Raw genomic sequence first — 15620 nt, 5'->3', positions numbered from 1 at the left:
TTGTGCTGTATTTGTAACACCTCAGGCTGACAGAAAATAAACATGTGGCAAACAAAACCGCACAATCAGTCACATGGTATCTATCAAATCCTAAAATTATAACTGAATACTAACAAACAGCTTACCTGGAATAAAGGATGACAACTCACAAACAGTTATCTAGGAATTAAAGTCTCTCTCTCTTTTTTTTTTGTTTTTTTTTTTACTAAAATAATTAAAAAAATCACAGTATTTTAAGAAATAAAACCCACACTGGGATTTTAAGCACAATTTGTTTTCCTTTCTTTAAAACTTTTTTTCTTCCTCCATTCACCACCTTGCCCAGCAGTCTCTACATTTAACCACAACGACAACAGGTAGTACTGACAAATGCAGAGATCTCCCTTGGTTAATTCTGAGGTACTAGGAAACAGGTGACTGTTTTAAGCAAAGCAGTTTCTGTTTTGTTTTTGTTTTCTTTTTTTTTTTTTCTCTTTTTTTTTCTTTTCTAAAGCAGTTGCATTCAGTCTGGAAAAGCGTTATGTATTAAAACTAGAAAAACGCACCCAAATTTGTGCGTTGAAAAGTTATCCCCCCACTTCTTCCATGCTTACGACGCTTCCATTCACAAACAATCCACGTCTCCACTGCAAAGCACGATGTGTAATGTAGGAATACGGGAGTTGCTTCATTAGTCCAAGATGAATGTAACTTCCCATTGTCAAGATCCAGAAGAAAAGATGCAGTGATGTAATGGAGCCACTTATTCCATCACTTAAATAACTTTAATATACACACACTCACACAGGTACCAGTGCTTTGAAAATAGATCATTCAGTCCTAAAAGCAGCTTTATTTCCTCCTTCTGCCCACCCCACCCACCCACCCCACCCACCCCATTCATCACGTTCAAGTACGTTGATTAGAATCACACCAAATGCTCATTCGTTTTTGGCCTCTGGGTTGTCTTGAAGAGGTTTGTCAGCAGCTACCACGCTGACTGCTGTTTCACTGTTGAGGGAATAGTCCACCACCATCTTCTCAATGCCTTCTTTTTCTTCTGGCAGTGTGCTAACAGTTTCTTCCACGTCCTCCTTTGGCTGGCTGTCCTCACTGGTCCTGTGCTTGCTTTCATTCAGTGCCCTGGAAAGCCAAGAGGCAGAAAATAGAAATACTTACAGTTGATATGGAGAACAGTAAAGTCAATCTGCGTATCACACGAAGGAGAAAACGAGATCACTTTCTAAAAAGGTAGAAGCAAGCAGCCACACGATTGCCATGTCATGCTCAAGAGCAGAGGCAGTGGAATGAAGCTACCAGTGGGACCTATGATATTCTAGCTTTGAAATCAAATCTTTATTTGCTCTACACTGGGACAGATATGAGGTACAAGGGAAGAAGTCAAATTCTGACTTCCAAAAGTTTATTCCTCTTTCTTCCATCCCTTATAAACAAGACTTACAAGGCACCAAACAAAAGCACAGGAAAAAAGTACTCTTCCCGAAGAGTTAATGATCCAATAAAACTTTCATAGGTTGCAACATTTCAAGTACTCATATTTAGGCAGACAAGACTAAGGGATTAAGGGAAGTAACATTTCTCATCCCATCGCAGTTCAATTACAATACTGTATTCAAATGTCTTCCACATGTTAGCAACCTTGAATGAAATCTTCTCTTTGCAGAAACTCTGGTCAGCAAAAATATCTCTGCGACCAATCAGATCTTTATCAAAAAGATCATGATTGTTGCAGAGATGCCTATCTTATCTGTGATGTGTATCATCCAACAGTGTGTAAACTGCTATAGAAAGGCAAAGATCTTCACTATGAACTAGTGAACTTCACTATGCACATTTTAGGAGGAGGTCATTCAGATTGATTTTACCTCCCTTGAAGGTCTTGACATATCTCTGCACATAATTCTTTGCACTACTATGCAAGTTTAGCTGCAAGCATACAAAAGAGATACAACAATAAAGGGAAAAAAAAAACACCCTAGTTCATTCCTAGAACATTCTGTATAATTTTCTGCCATTTTTATGCTGCTCTGCTGGCAGGCAAAATCAACAGCACATTCAGGTAAAGTTAATCCTGGGCCAAGTGGTATTCACCCTGGGACAATCTTAAGTTTTAGAATCACTGTTAAACCCTACAGTCTAGAGCCACCCTGGGCAGCAGAGTTAAAAAGGATGAACAGGAACTTCCCATGCAGAGACATCTGATGACTGTATCCACACTTGCGACAGACAGATTTGTTCTTCATAGAACTGTGTTTGCCTTCATCACAGGGCTTTTTGGGAGGCAAGGACTGGGTGGAGTAATGCACTGAGATCTACTGTTACTTTTGGCACCTTGGCAAAGGAGTGTAAACCAACTTACATGCCGTGTCTCAGCACGTGTCGCTCCCACTCAGAGCCTTCTGTAAATGATCGGCCACAGAACTCACACGGGAAGCGTTTCTCTGGAGCACCAATGTCAGGAAACATAATGGAATCTGGAAAAAGACAGTATAGCCCATGAATTCAGAAGTGCCAAGGTAAGAAGGGATCACTGTGATCCTACTCTGATCCCCTTTGCTGCACCTTCTCATCCCTGAGCAGCAAAAGGACTTACCTATCAAATAACTGTGTGAAACTGCAAGTCCCTCAAAGGAAAGTGACACTGTAAGTGACAAATCCCTTCCTAAGTCTTAAAGTATCTTGGCAAATAAGGGTAATGAGTTACTACTCCCTGTTCCTGTATTTCAACAAATGAAGAGACTGTGGAGTTTTAATTCAAAACCAAAACTGAGAAGTTTAGGGCTGAAGTGGCTTGAAAGTAAATAAAAAAAAAACCCTATTAAAGCCCATCTATAATTTTTTAAATGGTAGTACAAATTTTAGGAAATAAAAACTTGGTACATTTAACATGTGATCCTCATAAGAAATAGATATCCCTTAATCATGAAGTCTCATGGGTTAAGTCCTGCATCTTAACTGCCTAGGTGTTTCATCCCATCCTAATCTTTTATACAAAGTGCTTGGGGCCTCATTTGCAGAAGTGTCAAGCAGCTAGTAATACGAGTGAAGTCACTGGCAGCTCAGGGAGCGGTATTTCTGAAAGGCAAGCTCCATGTGAACACAGCCAGCTTTAACAAAAGATGAAACATTTTCTCACAAATTAAGACGATCACCACACAAGCCATTAAAAATAATTGCATGAACTATCTCACTTGATTCTTTTGCTGGAAATGAGACAGGACCATCTGCTCAGAGCATTAATTCCTTAGCAGGGATTATCTTAAGCAAGAAATCAGCAGAATGTCTTTCAGGCTCCTCCCACTACATAATAAAAAAGGGATTTTACTTCATTTTGGTTCTGATCTCTGCTCACTTCATTTCTTCACTCTCAGATTCACTCTGTTCATGATCAGCCTATGAACATAAAATTGCCCACACATTTCTTATTCTTTGTATTTAAGTCCTGTAAATGTATTTTTGTGACTCTCACTAGTTAGCCTTTACTGAAGTTCTATACAGAATGGTTCTTAACATTATTTTTTACCTCTTGTCCCTGAAAAAACCCCACTCATTTTGTATTTCTTACTGTCAGTGATTTATTATGTGGTTAAATATCACAAAACAAGGTGTTCTGTTAAGAGGAACACTAGAAAGTAAGTGAAGTACATGAATTCAGTTTACATTTGGATTTTAATACTTTATGTGTGGTACAAATTTATAAACACACTGCAACACACAGACTAGTCATGGTACATATTCATGAAGGGTAAATGTTCTGAAGGCAAATGCTACTCTTCTGTACAAGAACATACCTACTATACAGTACACAATAGGAAATTTCTGTGCCATATGCAACATCTCCTGCTGATTTGCTACATGCATCTCTCTATGCTGTTCTGCTAAAAGAGGGAAGATTTAGGGTTGTTCAGTCTGGAGAAGAGAAGGCTCCAGGGAGACCTTATTGTGGCCTTTCAATACTTAAAGGGGGCTTTTGACAAGGTGGAGAGAGATTTTTACCAGGGACTGTAGTGACAGGACAAGAAGTCATGGCTTTAAACTGGAAGGAGGTAGGTTTGTATTGGACTTAAGGGAGAAAATTTTTAAGATGAGGGTGTTGAGACATTGGAGCAGCTGGGAGACACTGCCCAGAGAAGGATAGGATGCCCCATCATTAGAAGTGTTCAAGGTCAGGTTGGATGGTGCTTCGGGCAACTTGATCTAGTGAAAGACACCTCCGCCTACGGCAGGGGAGTCGGACTACATAACCTTTAAAGGTCCCTTCTAATACAAACCAGTCTACGATTTATACTTGCAACTCCCATTAAGATTAGCAAATGGTACTCTAATAAACCCCATCACCTCTTCAGAAAACACTACCTTGTTCACCCTACTTCACAATCAGTTTTGCTTCTAGGGCTACGATTCTGGACTGCTTCCCTGGAGAAGTAGTAGAAGCTGCTCTTCTCTGGGGCCTGCAGAAGAGAGGTAACAGACTGCACAGACACCCGATCTCTCTGTGATTTTCCTGCATCATACATACAAGCACTTGTGGACATTTATTTCTGTCTGCTGTGGAAAAATACCTCTTGATTCTAGTCTCTGCTAAGACCAAGACATAATGGCTAGGGGAGACAGACAGTCTCTCTGGAATGCAGTCCCTATCAGGGGTAGCTGGTAGAAACAGTGTATGCCAGACACCCGCCTTTTACCCCGTCATGTTCTTCCTATATTTTTATAGGAAAGTCAGTATATTTTCTACTGTCTTCCACCATCAGACAACCACGCCTTTCCTTTCCCATCCAAGACAGCAGTTCAACTCTGCTGAGCTCTGCTGCCCAGCTCTGCCTGTTCACACGGGTAATAGCCTTCTTTGGTCCACTGTTCAACAGCACATCTGTAGAAGCAACACATTCTTCTTTGCAGCTTCAGTACTGCACATACTAGCCTGACATCAAAGTGGCGAATCTAGGCAGATGTTTGACTCACAGGAAGAAATCCTTGTTCTGCCAAAGTCTCAGACTTCAGAGGGTTCCGACAGCATTTGCTTCCACATACTCCGAGCATGCAGAGGCACTCTCAGCAAATCCCACTTCCTGCTAACACCACAAAGGCTAGAATTGTCAAAAGCACACGAGTGGCATACAGAATTACACAGTTTGATGTGGTTTAAAAGCTGTGACAGCATTAGCCACTGTGACAGGCTATATTTAAAGCCATAGGTCTGGTCCTCTGCTAACAGGGCAAACCATTTCTGTGTTAGAACTATCTTCTGAAAATCCACAGGGAGATGTCAGCATGTAACACAGCATCCAAACACGTCTTCAGCTCCTGTCTCACTGGGACATCTTTCAAAAGCGTACCCTGCATCTTGCACCTTGTAGTGGTAATCCAAAACTTGTCTAGAAAAATATAGTCCATACAACCGGATCTTTTCTAAATATCCTTGCTGTAGTAGGCATAAGGGTTTTCTGCGTTTTCTACTTCTTTTAGTACAATATATCACAAATGATAAAAGATTAAAAAGGAGAAAAAGTAACAATGGTGAAACATGGATCCTACAGGCCAATCAGGAAAGAAGAGCTGCAAAACAAACTCAGAAATATGCATGATTTTTTAGTCTGGTCATCTGAACAGCCATGCAGAAATAATTTTAGTCAGTTACAGACTAAAAAAAAACCACCAATCCAGGTGAAAAAAAGTATGAAAAAAAAATTAGAATTATTAAGACACTATCCCTTGCTCAACTATGAATTAGATGAAACACGGGGGTAACACTTATCTATTATACCTGCAAATGTAAATCTCCAGCACAGAAGGTGATATTTTTACATTTTCACAGTGTAACCTAAAGTCAGTTTAAACAATGAACTTCACCTTGGGGTGTTCTCCTCCCCTGTGCATTTATAGGGATTTGTAAGGCTTTGCAGATAGCACCTTATTCTCCTTGGTCTAGATACCATGACTTCCAAGGTCACTTCAGCACCTGTGCTTGTATGTAATGCTAAGGTAATTCTCACAAGGACAGCATGACTCTTCATCTCCTGCTAGTTGTGGGTCTTTACAAAACATTAATCAGCCCACTACATCTGCAACTGAGGTGAGCTGGTCGCTTAGTCAAATCATTACACAAATCTTGTTCCAGCCATGAAGCTCTGAGGGTCAAAGATGTCCCCGAACAGACACCTAGGCACATTTCCACATGAGTTACTAATGCTGAACTTTGGAATACATAAGGAACAACCATCCCTTTATGTCCTCCTCTGATTTTTCTACTGCTCTACCTAAGATCTTGTGAAGGATATTTTTCATTAAAACATAAATGGTTTCCTATTCAATTCACTTCCCTTCTCATTTAAATAAAAGCTATCACTAATGACACTTGAAATTAAGTGATAAGTTCAGCCTGGATTTCTGCTGCAGGCACACTAAACAAAAGCCAAGATGCTGGGGTCTTGCTATTAAAAGGCATGATCTGAGCCTCTGCTATTCTGTAAACAACCTGTGAATCCAGAAATTGGAATTTTTCAAGGTCTGAAATGATGCAGGACAACACATTTTCTTTTATGAACAACTCCCGTGTGAGTCTAAAAGCTGAAAATACAGGAGGAAAAAGGTAAACATGGTGGTGTATCTTCAGTTAAAGTACATAGAACTTGGCTAACTGCAGTCACCAGCATCAGGAGAGTGGGTGACCCCAGGAATCTGACATTCAGATATCATGGGGCTAAAGATGTTAAACAGTTGCAAATATACTGCATTTAACTGAGGAACTGTGCACCAGAGCAGACTAGACAATGCACAGTTCACACCAGACACTGCAATAGACTGATTTTCATGGGGGAAGGTTGTTGGAAGGGAAGGTCTAGAAAGCCTTAGTTCAATTTACAGAGAACTTACTTTTTCGCTGCTGATCTAACTTTGACCAAAACCAAAACCAAAAGCACTAGCAAGCACATGGTCTAGCCTTTCAGAAGTCAGTGGCATTAGTCTCAGAGATGAACTTAGGCACATATTTATATACACAACGGTACAGATAGAGCATGGACCTACCCTGGCTTCAGAGCAGCCAACTGCAGCAACTGCAACAGGACTGACTCCCCCCGACAACGAATATTGGGCACAGAGTTAATAATAGCCCATAAAAAAGTTTGGCCTTTCATCCCTTGCTTGAACAATGCCGAGTAAAAAGATGAAAATGGGTTACCAAACCAGAAAATCTGACAGACCACTAAAATCCTCCACTTACGCAGTTCTCCAGGCTCTCTAGATGTTATCTACATGGGCCGATAAGTCACAGATGCTATCTGTGTTTTCTCATAGTATGTATTTTCTTAACAGACAGAAAACTTGTAACAAGGATTAGAAACACAAGATTCCCCCAGGAGCAGTGTCTTCACAAAAGCCCCATTCTGCTCCTGCTGGCATGCCTGCATGGCTCTACAGCAATGTGCTGCAGAGTCAACAGCTGACCTTGCTTGGTGGGACATGTTGCAGTGCCAAAAAAAAAGAAAAAAAAAGAGCTGCACTGACCTCTCTCCTCAGTCTTGGGGCTTAACTCTTCTTCTTTTTCTTCTTCATCACTGCTGGAGCTCTCTGTTTTCCCCTTCAGTTGTTCCAACTGGTCCAAGTTAACCCGTCCAACCAGCTCAAAATTACGACTCACCTTTGAAAGAAACATTTTTTGTCAGCAATCAGCACAATCATCAGCTAATCAGAAAAGTCATCACATATGCAAAACAAAATCAACTATACTCCAAAGCCTACTCAGCTTTAGGTAACATGTGGTTACCTAATCAAATTAACACTCATATCTTTTCAATGATAGTGATTCTTCTTTTGCTGTTTATTCTGCATTTCTCATTTTCGGTTTTCAAAAATTAATGACATTCAATAAATTCTCCTGATTTCTTTCTAGTTTTGTTGTATTAAAATAAAAAAAAAAATCCAAGACACACAAAACACTCTAAGTTATATCCTTTGATCACCACTATCATCGCATGCTGCTATTTCACATCCACACTGAAGTCTTTGTGACTGGTTCATTCAGCTTCATGCATGAAAGGATGGGGTCCTTTACTAAGTACATGGCTGCTGTGTGCCACATACACTTTCACTCATTAATAACAGATTAATTTTAAATATGAAGGGTTGTAAAGTGCTTTGCAAACTGATATACAGACTATAATGGGAACACTTCACCCAGCAGTCAAATTCAGTTAACCCTAGGGTGAAATGCACCAGCTACTTAACAGCTCACAGCAGCAGTATGAAAGGAGCAGCTTAGGGCATGGATGTCAGGAACTCCACCACATCCAAGAGAAAAAGCAGAGGAGCAGTCCAGATTTACAGTAGTGGCGGAGAGCATGGAGCATGACCAGGACACTAGGGTTAATACTTGCTGGATGACAAGCGCCCTCTGAGCTCATTGATCACTGCTGGGAAGGATTTTGGATTCATCTTTCATGTAAAGAGACAGCTCTCCAGCAGCACAGGCACTGAGCCACAGAGGCAGAGAGGACAGAGACGGAGGAACGAGATCAGTCCAACATCTCCTGCAAGATGCTGAACGAAATATCAACACCCACTGTTTTTATCTCTCAGTGAGAACGGGAATATGAATGAACCTAAGGAGCATTAGGTTGTAGTATATCTCCAAATAGCAAACTATCCTAAAAGTGGTGGTATGCAGATTCCTAGCACTACTCCATACAGACAGCTGTGATGAGATTCTCTGACTTAACACATTACCCACAGAGATTTAAACCAACAAGACCTCATGCAAGGCACTTAATTCAACTCCGCTTATGCACAGGAACTCGTTAAGGTGCAATATATCACTTCAGTATCTGAGCCCAGAAGTTTGACACAAATTATCGAGATCTACATTACCAAAGAGAAATGGCGAAAAGATACTCTAAACTACTGGCACCATCACTACAGGTCTGGACTGGAAGGGAAAGCTAAGGGAATAATCTTCCCAGTTTGATACACTGTGTCAATGGAATGAAGAATACTGCCTCCTGGATACGCGAGGCACCTTGCTGTGGTGACTAGGAGGCATGGAGTAGGAAACTAGGAGGCATGGAGGATCTTACGTACCGTATGAATTGCAGAAGACTCTCCAGAAGTAATAAAGAAGCGGTCATATAAGCACAGCAGGCCAGTGTAAATTTACAGAGTTTGTTTTTATAAGACAGTCAAACATTTTTTAAGCATGAAAAGTTTTGCTGGGACTTCTGCTGACTAATACTGTCAACATAAATGTATCTGGCTGTAAGAAAAGTGTCATTCAGTCAATGAAGTAGGAGTGAGTTATTCGTAAGGACCTGAGCAGCTCAGCTCCAACAGGTGGAGGCATATAGCTGCGTCCCCTAGAAAGGGGACAAGGAAGCACTCTAACAAATACTCCAAAACACATCTCAGTTCTAGAACTTAAGTGTCTCTCAGCCACACAGTTCACAGCTACAGAAACTCAAAGCTAAGTCTGTGGAAAGCCTCTAATGACTTCTCAAAGATAGGTCAGGTCTGCACTCAGGCACTCCAAAAAACCCTCCAAAGTAGTCTCATTCCCTTGTTAAATGTAAACGAGGATGTATTGCCCTCTTTGTTATTAAAACATGCATGGCATGTCATGCTGCTGAAGCTGCCAGAGCAATCTTACATTTGGAATCTCCTGCCTTTTGGAGAGGCTGAATCACAGCCTTAATATTGTTTCACAATCCTTTTTTTCCCCCCTTTTTTTAAATAAACTTAGCGCAAACAAGTGCCTTTTACAGATAATCATACTCTGCATACAACAGTCTGCAAATTCTGGTCAATCCGATCAGTTTTAGAAACCCTCAATTTTGATTTTCTAAAGAAAAAAAAGAAGTACTAGAAAACAGAGGAAGTGAAGTCCAACATGGGAAAGACGAGTTTCCAGATTTGGGGAGGGAGAGGGAAAAGAAAAACCAATGGCACATTTGCTACTCAAAGTTGACATGCAAGTAAACTAATACAGCATTTGCAAAGAGTAGATTGCTACAAATTAAAACTATTTAGATGTTACCTTGTGCTCATCTCGAAGGTGAGCATCCAGCTCCTCTGTGTGTTTGGTCTCATAGTAGCAGAGTTGGCATTTATAAGGTTTCAGTTCATTGTGCTTCTCTATGTGCTGCTGCAAGCTCTCATCACTGGAGCAGGTAAAGGTACACTTATCACAGCGGAAAACGACTCCCTGCAAGTACTTTGACAGTTTGGAACGGCAGACTTCAATGGGAACGACCCGCTCTTCTGTAGGGACAGGACAACATTCACTTAACAAATTTGATGAAATACCAGGCCTACATGCCAACAGCTTGGGCACCACTACCCACACAAGGAATAGGATCTATTTTACTGGCAGGGAGTCTGTCTATAAAGGAACGGGAGCTAAACTGGACTGACACAAAAAACACATGACAAAAACCCTTCCAGCAATGACAGGATTAATCCTCCAAGGTTACAAATGCAGGTGTCCTCACAAATCTAACCGCTTACCGGGTGAAGAGTTTGGGAATGGGAGTTTTAGGGCAAATGTGAGTCAAAGTAGCAGAGCCTGGGAGCACAAAACCAGCCATAAATCAGACAGACCAAAAGTCCATTTTGGTTCGGTACTTGACAGCAACTAAGAACGGCTGCTAGAAAAGTAATAAACAGGGCAGCCGCAGGGTGCTTCCCAATGCATCATCCTGCTGACTATAAAAATCAGAGCTGGTATCCTCACCATCACATTTAAAGCTACTCTCTGAGGATTAAGAGGGCTAAGCAAGGCAGCACCTTCTTCTGGAAGAGGCTGAGCAGTTCAGCCAGAGGCAGAAACTTCCCAACACACCCACAGCTTTCAGAAAGTTCAGACTCAAAATCTGCATGCATGTCATGGCACACCTCCCACAGTTCAGATCACAGATACAGGCCTGTACTGAAAATGCCTTTGCTGAGTTTTTAAACTCTCCGCTTCCCAAACAAAGCACTGATGTTTAACAGAGCAGCAATTAGTTTCAGTCATTTGATGGGGCCAGAATCCGATATGTGTAACACTCATCCACTGTGGTTCTCCATGCTATGCACACAAGGGAAACCCCAGATTTGACCCTTTGGCTGAGAGTCACCAGAAGATCGTCATTACGGGCTTTTGTTACTCAACTGGCCTTTTGAACTAGAACACTGAAATTTAGTATTGTTACTCCTTATGGACGGCAGATTAAAGGAGGATTTTCATCCTCCTCATGCAGGTTCATCCCCAATGACAGATTAAAATAAAAAAAAACCAAAAAAAAACCAGGGCTGAATCTCAGATGGTAGACACGAAAGCTAGGGGAATGTGAGATGTGACAATCCATATATGGATCTGAGCCAATGGCCCCTTTTCTTAGTGAGGTAAGTAATATCACATCCAAAACCAACTGCAGAACTGCACATTCCCTTAGGGTTTCTGGACTGTGGCAAAAGCTCCACTGTTCATGGAGCCACATGCCATCGCTGCTCACAAGAGTTTTTCCACAGCCCAACAAAATATTCCATCCTGCTCAACCTCTCCCTGAACACAAAAGTTACCCTATCTCATTACTTCCTCTTTGGACACTTCAAAAAGCAGAAGTTTTCCCCAAAGCTATGCCTTAAAAAAACCCCATGGACTTATTTTCTACACCAAAACCAACTTCTCTAGCTATAAAGACACAAAGTTGTAGCCATTTAAGGTGCAAAAAGTGGAAGGGAGAATGGGGTCCAAGAGAGAACAGAATTTAAAGCTATGAGTCTGGGGTCATAAGAAGACTTTTTTACAAGTTTGTTGTAGCTGTCTGCTTTTGAACTCACTGAAATAAGTGACACAACTGGTTTCAAAAGTGAAAAAGTCAAGTGAAGTTTTCAAAAACAGAAATACTAATTAAAACGTTTGAAAAATCACTTTTCCTCTAGCAGTTGGCACAGATTAAAAAAGCTAAAACATGGGATGGTATAAAACTTTTTATCTACCAGTCTGGAGTAATGCAGCATTCCTTAATTCACATTAGCCAAACCTTAAAAAATGCGAGAGTACATCATGTAAAAGTTGGTCCATATTCAAGGAGCACCTCCTCCAAGCTCAGCAGAGGTGCATCCCGATGAAAAACAAGTCGGGCAAAAAGGCCAGGAGGCCGGCGTGGATGAGCAAGGAGCTCCTGGACCAACTGAAAGTGAAAAAGAAAGCCTATAGAGGGTGGAAGTGGGGACAGGTAGCCTGGGAGGACAAAAAGAGGCTGCGCGAGTGGCCAGGGATAAGGTAAGGAAGGCCAAAGCCCTGGCAGAACTGAATCTGGCCAGGGATATAAAATACAACAAGAAGAGCTTTTATAGGTACGTAGGGGACAAAAGAAAGTCCAGGGAAAATGTAGGCCCCCTCCAGAAGGGAACTGGTGTCCTGGTTACCCAGGACATGGAGAAGGCTGAGGTTCTCAATGACTTTTTTGCCTCAGTCTTCACTGACAAGAGTTCCTGTCCTACCACCCAAGCTGTAGAAGGTGCAAGCAGGGACTGCGAGGATGAAGAACCGCCCATTGTACTCGACAAGCAGGTTCGGGATCATCTGAGGAACCTGAAGGTGCACAAGTCCATGGGTCCTGATGAGATCCATCCGCGGGTCCTGAGGGAACTGGCGGATGACATTGCCAAGCCACTGGCTATCGTATTTGAGAAGTCGTGGCAGTCTGGTGAGGTCCCCGATGACTGGAAGAGGGGGAACATAACCCCAATTTTTAAAAAGGGGAATAACGAAGACCCAGGTAACTACAGGCCGGTCAGCCTCACCTCTGTGCCTGGCAAGGTCATGGAGCAGATTCTCCTGGAAACCATGCTAAGGCACATGGAGAGCAAGGAGGTGGTTGGTGACAGCCAACATGGCTTCACCAAGGGCAGATCATGCCTGACCAGTTTGGTGGCCTTCTATGACGGGGTGACGGCATCGGTGGACAAGGGACGAGCAACAGACATCATCTACCTGGACTTGTGCAAAGCTTTTGACACTGTCCCGCACGACATCCTTCTCTCTAAACTAGAGAGACATGGGTTTGATGGACGGACCACTCGGTGGATAAGGAGTTGGCTGGACGGCCACACTCAGAGAGTGGTGGTCAACGGCTCAATGTCCATGTGGAGACCAGTCACGAGTGGCGTCCCTCAGGGGTCCGTGCTGGGCCCGGTCCTGTTCAACTTCTTTGTCGGCGATATGGACAGTGGGATAGAGTGCACCCTCAGCAAGTTCACTGACGACACCAAGCTGTGTGGTGCCGTCGACACGCTGGAAGGGAGGGATGCCATCCAGAGGGACCTTGACAGGCTGGAGAGGTGGGCCTGTGCCAACCTCATGAAGTTCAATCAGGCCAAGTGCAAGGTCCTGCACCTGGGTCATGGCAATCCTAGGCACAAATACAGGCTGGGCGGAGAATGGATTGAGAGCAGCCCTGAGGAGAAGGACTTGGGAGTGCTGGTGGATGAGAAGCTTAACATGAGCAGGCAATGCACCCTTGCGGCCCAGAAGGCCAACCGCATCCTGGGCTGAATCAAGAGAAGCGTGGCCAGCAGGTTGAGGGAGATGATTCTCCCCCTCTACTCTGCCCTGGTGAGACCCCACCTGGAGTACTGCATCCAGTTCTGGAGCCCCCAGCATGAGAAGGACATGGACCAATTGGAGAAGGTCCAGAGGAGGGCCACGAAGATGATAAAAGGGCTAGAGCACCTCTCTTATGAGGACAGGCTGAGAGAGTTGGGGCTGTTCAGCCTGGAGAAGAGGAGGCTCCGGGGAGACCTGATAGCGGTCTTCCAGTACCCGAAGGGGGGCTACAAGAAAGATGGGGAAAGGCTGTTTAGTAGGGCCTGTTGCAATAAGACAAGGAGTAATGGTTTTAAAATAGAGGGGGGTAGATTTAGATTGGAAATTAGGAAAAAAAATTTCACAATGTGAGTTATAGAACACTGGAACAGGTTGCCCAGAAAGGTGGTGGAGGCCCCATCCCTGGAAACGTTCAAGGCCAGGCTGGATGAGGCTCTGAGCAACCTGACCTAGTCAGGGATGTGCCTGCTCCTTGCAGGGGGGTTGGACTAGATGACCTTTGAAGGTCCCTTCCAACCCTAACCATTCTATGATTCTATGATTCTATTATCTCACAATCACACACACACACTCCCTGAATCAAAGGTAGCACAATAACATGAGAAAAGCAAAATAAACTTAAAACATCAATTCTAGCCTGAAGGATTTCACTTTCAGGGGTTAATTTAAAACTTTTACATGATGTACTCTTGCATTTTTTAAGGTGATGCTCTCGTCTCCATCTTGCCCCTACAAAGTTCTGTTTATTTAATTACTTATTTAGAATGCGCTTATACCTGGTTTACTCACAACATTACAGAAAGCCATAAAGTCCCATACAAAAATTGAAAGAAGTAGCTTCTTTATCCATGTGTAGACTTCTTCAAAGTTCAGCAGTGTGTAAACAAAGGCTACTGTATACACCTCACAAAAAGATGTCCCGAATTGTGAACAAGTTATCAAGAGGCGTAATTAAAAAACAACAAAAAAATAAACATCTAGAATGCATCATCTTAGCTTAAAAAATCCAATCCTTCCTTTAGACTGAAATATTCAAGGTAACTGTAATGAAGATTCGAGATTAAATTGAAAGGCCATTAATGCATTAGGTGATGCACTACAGTACAGTAACTCAAAGCAGACTACATTTTTGTGCTCAAAGCATAAAAAAACCTATGACTCTATCAGTCCTTAGTTGTAGGCCACTCATGAAGAGGCAAACATACTCTTAATTTCAAGCACATGCTGTTTCACGAAGGATTATGGGTGCACCAACTAGGAAGTAAGGCAAGAGTCACAGATCTGTAAACATGTCTTCTAAAACATGAGGAACATTAACTATGAAATGGATCCAATCCTTCGCTCTTGATTTTATACACTGCACCACTCCATCCACTTCAAAACTAATTTTCTTGGACGACATCTCAGGGATATGCCCTTGTTTTACCAATGCAATGGCTATAAAAAAGGAAGGCTATCTCAGATTACATTCACCATCACTCAGTCTCTCTTTCAGTACACGTTAAATCTTTCAAAATTGCCTGCTTCAGCTGCCACACAATTACAATGCTAGAGGGTTTTTTTAGCACCAGAAAGAATTCCAAGGGAGGATCCTACTTCCTTTATTACCTGGATGTTTGATGCCATAGAAAAGCCTTGTTCTTCCCTCAGTGGTCTCCGAGATTCTTTTATCAACTAAAATCCCATTTGCATAAAAATTTATTTTACTCTGTTTTACCTCTCCCAATGCTCTAGAGACATTACATCCTTTGCTATCAGCTTTGTTTCAGCAGCACAAAGGCTCAAGGCTGGTTTGTGCAACTGAAGCAACAGCTCTACAAAAGGACAGATCCAAAGTGTCACTTACCCAGGAGGTAACCACCTTCTTTCAATTAGTCAGAAACAGTTCTGTACATCCAGTAAAGCTGTTCGAGCTCATGAAGTGCTGTTCCACTTCTGCAACTGGACATTCCCAGTGTCAAGTCTATGTATGATGGAAAATACCCTAACTAAGCCCATCAAGTTCTCCCTCAGTCTGTCTATCTGCATTTTAATG

General features: G+C 42.3%; 1 protein-coding gene across 4 annotated transcripts in view; it reads right to left on the bottom strand.

Annotated features, from left to right (window-relative positions):
* Positions 1 to 885: 885 nt before the first annotated feature.
* Positions 886 to 15620, bottom strand: part of ZNF462 (zinc finger protein 462) — a 95198-nt gene continuing 80463 nt past the window's right edge. For all 4 annotated transcript variants that reach the window (XM_086770775.1, XM_086770774.1, XM_086770777.1 and 1 more), the window contains 4 exons: positions 10028 to 10251; positions 7510 to 7642; positions 2360 to 2474; positions 886 to 1122 (listed from right to left, as the gene is read on the bottom strand). In XM_086770775.1, coding sequence (XP_086626901.1) covers positions 921 to 1122; positions 2360 to 2474; positions 7510 to 7642; positions 10028 to 10251 — 674 coding nt within the window. In that variant the 3' untranslated portion in view covers positions 886 to 920. The remainder of the gene's footprint in view (positions 1123 to 2359; positions 2475 to 7509; positions 7643 to 10027; positions 10252 to 15620) is intronic.

Source organism: Chlamydotis macqueenii, chromosome Z (genome assembly GCF_036417535.1).
Source record: "Chlamydotis macqueenii isolate bChlMac1 chromosome Z, bChlMac1.mat, whole genome shotgun sequence".
Classification (NCBI taxonomy): Eukaryota; Metazoa; Chordata; class Aves; order Otidiformes; family Otididae; genus Chlamydotis; species Chlamydotis macqueenii.
This window is presented reverse-complemented; position numbering and strand designations above follow the sequence as displayed.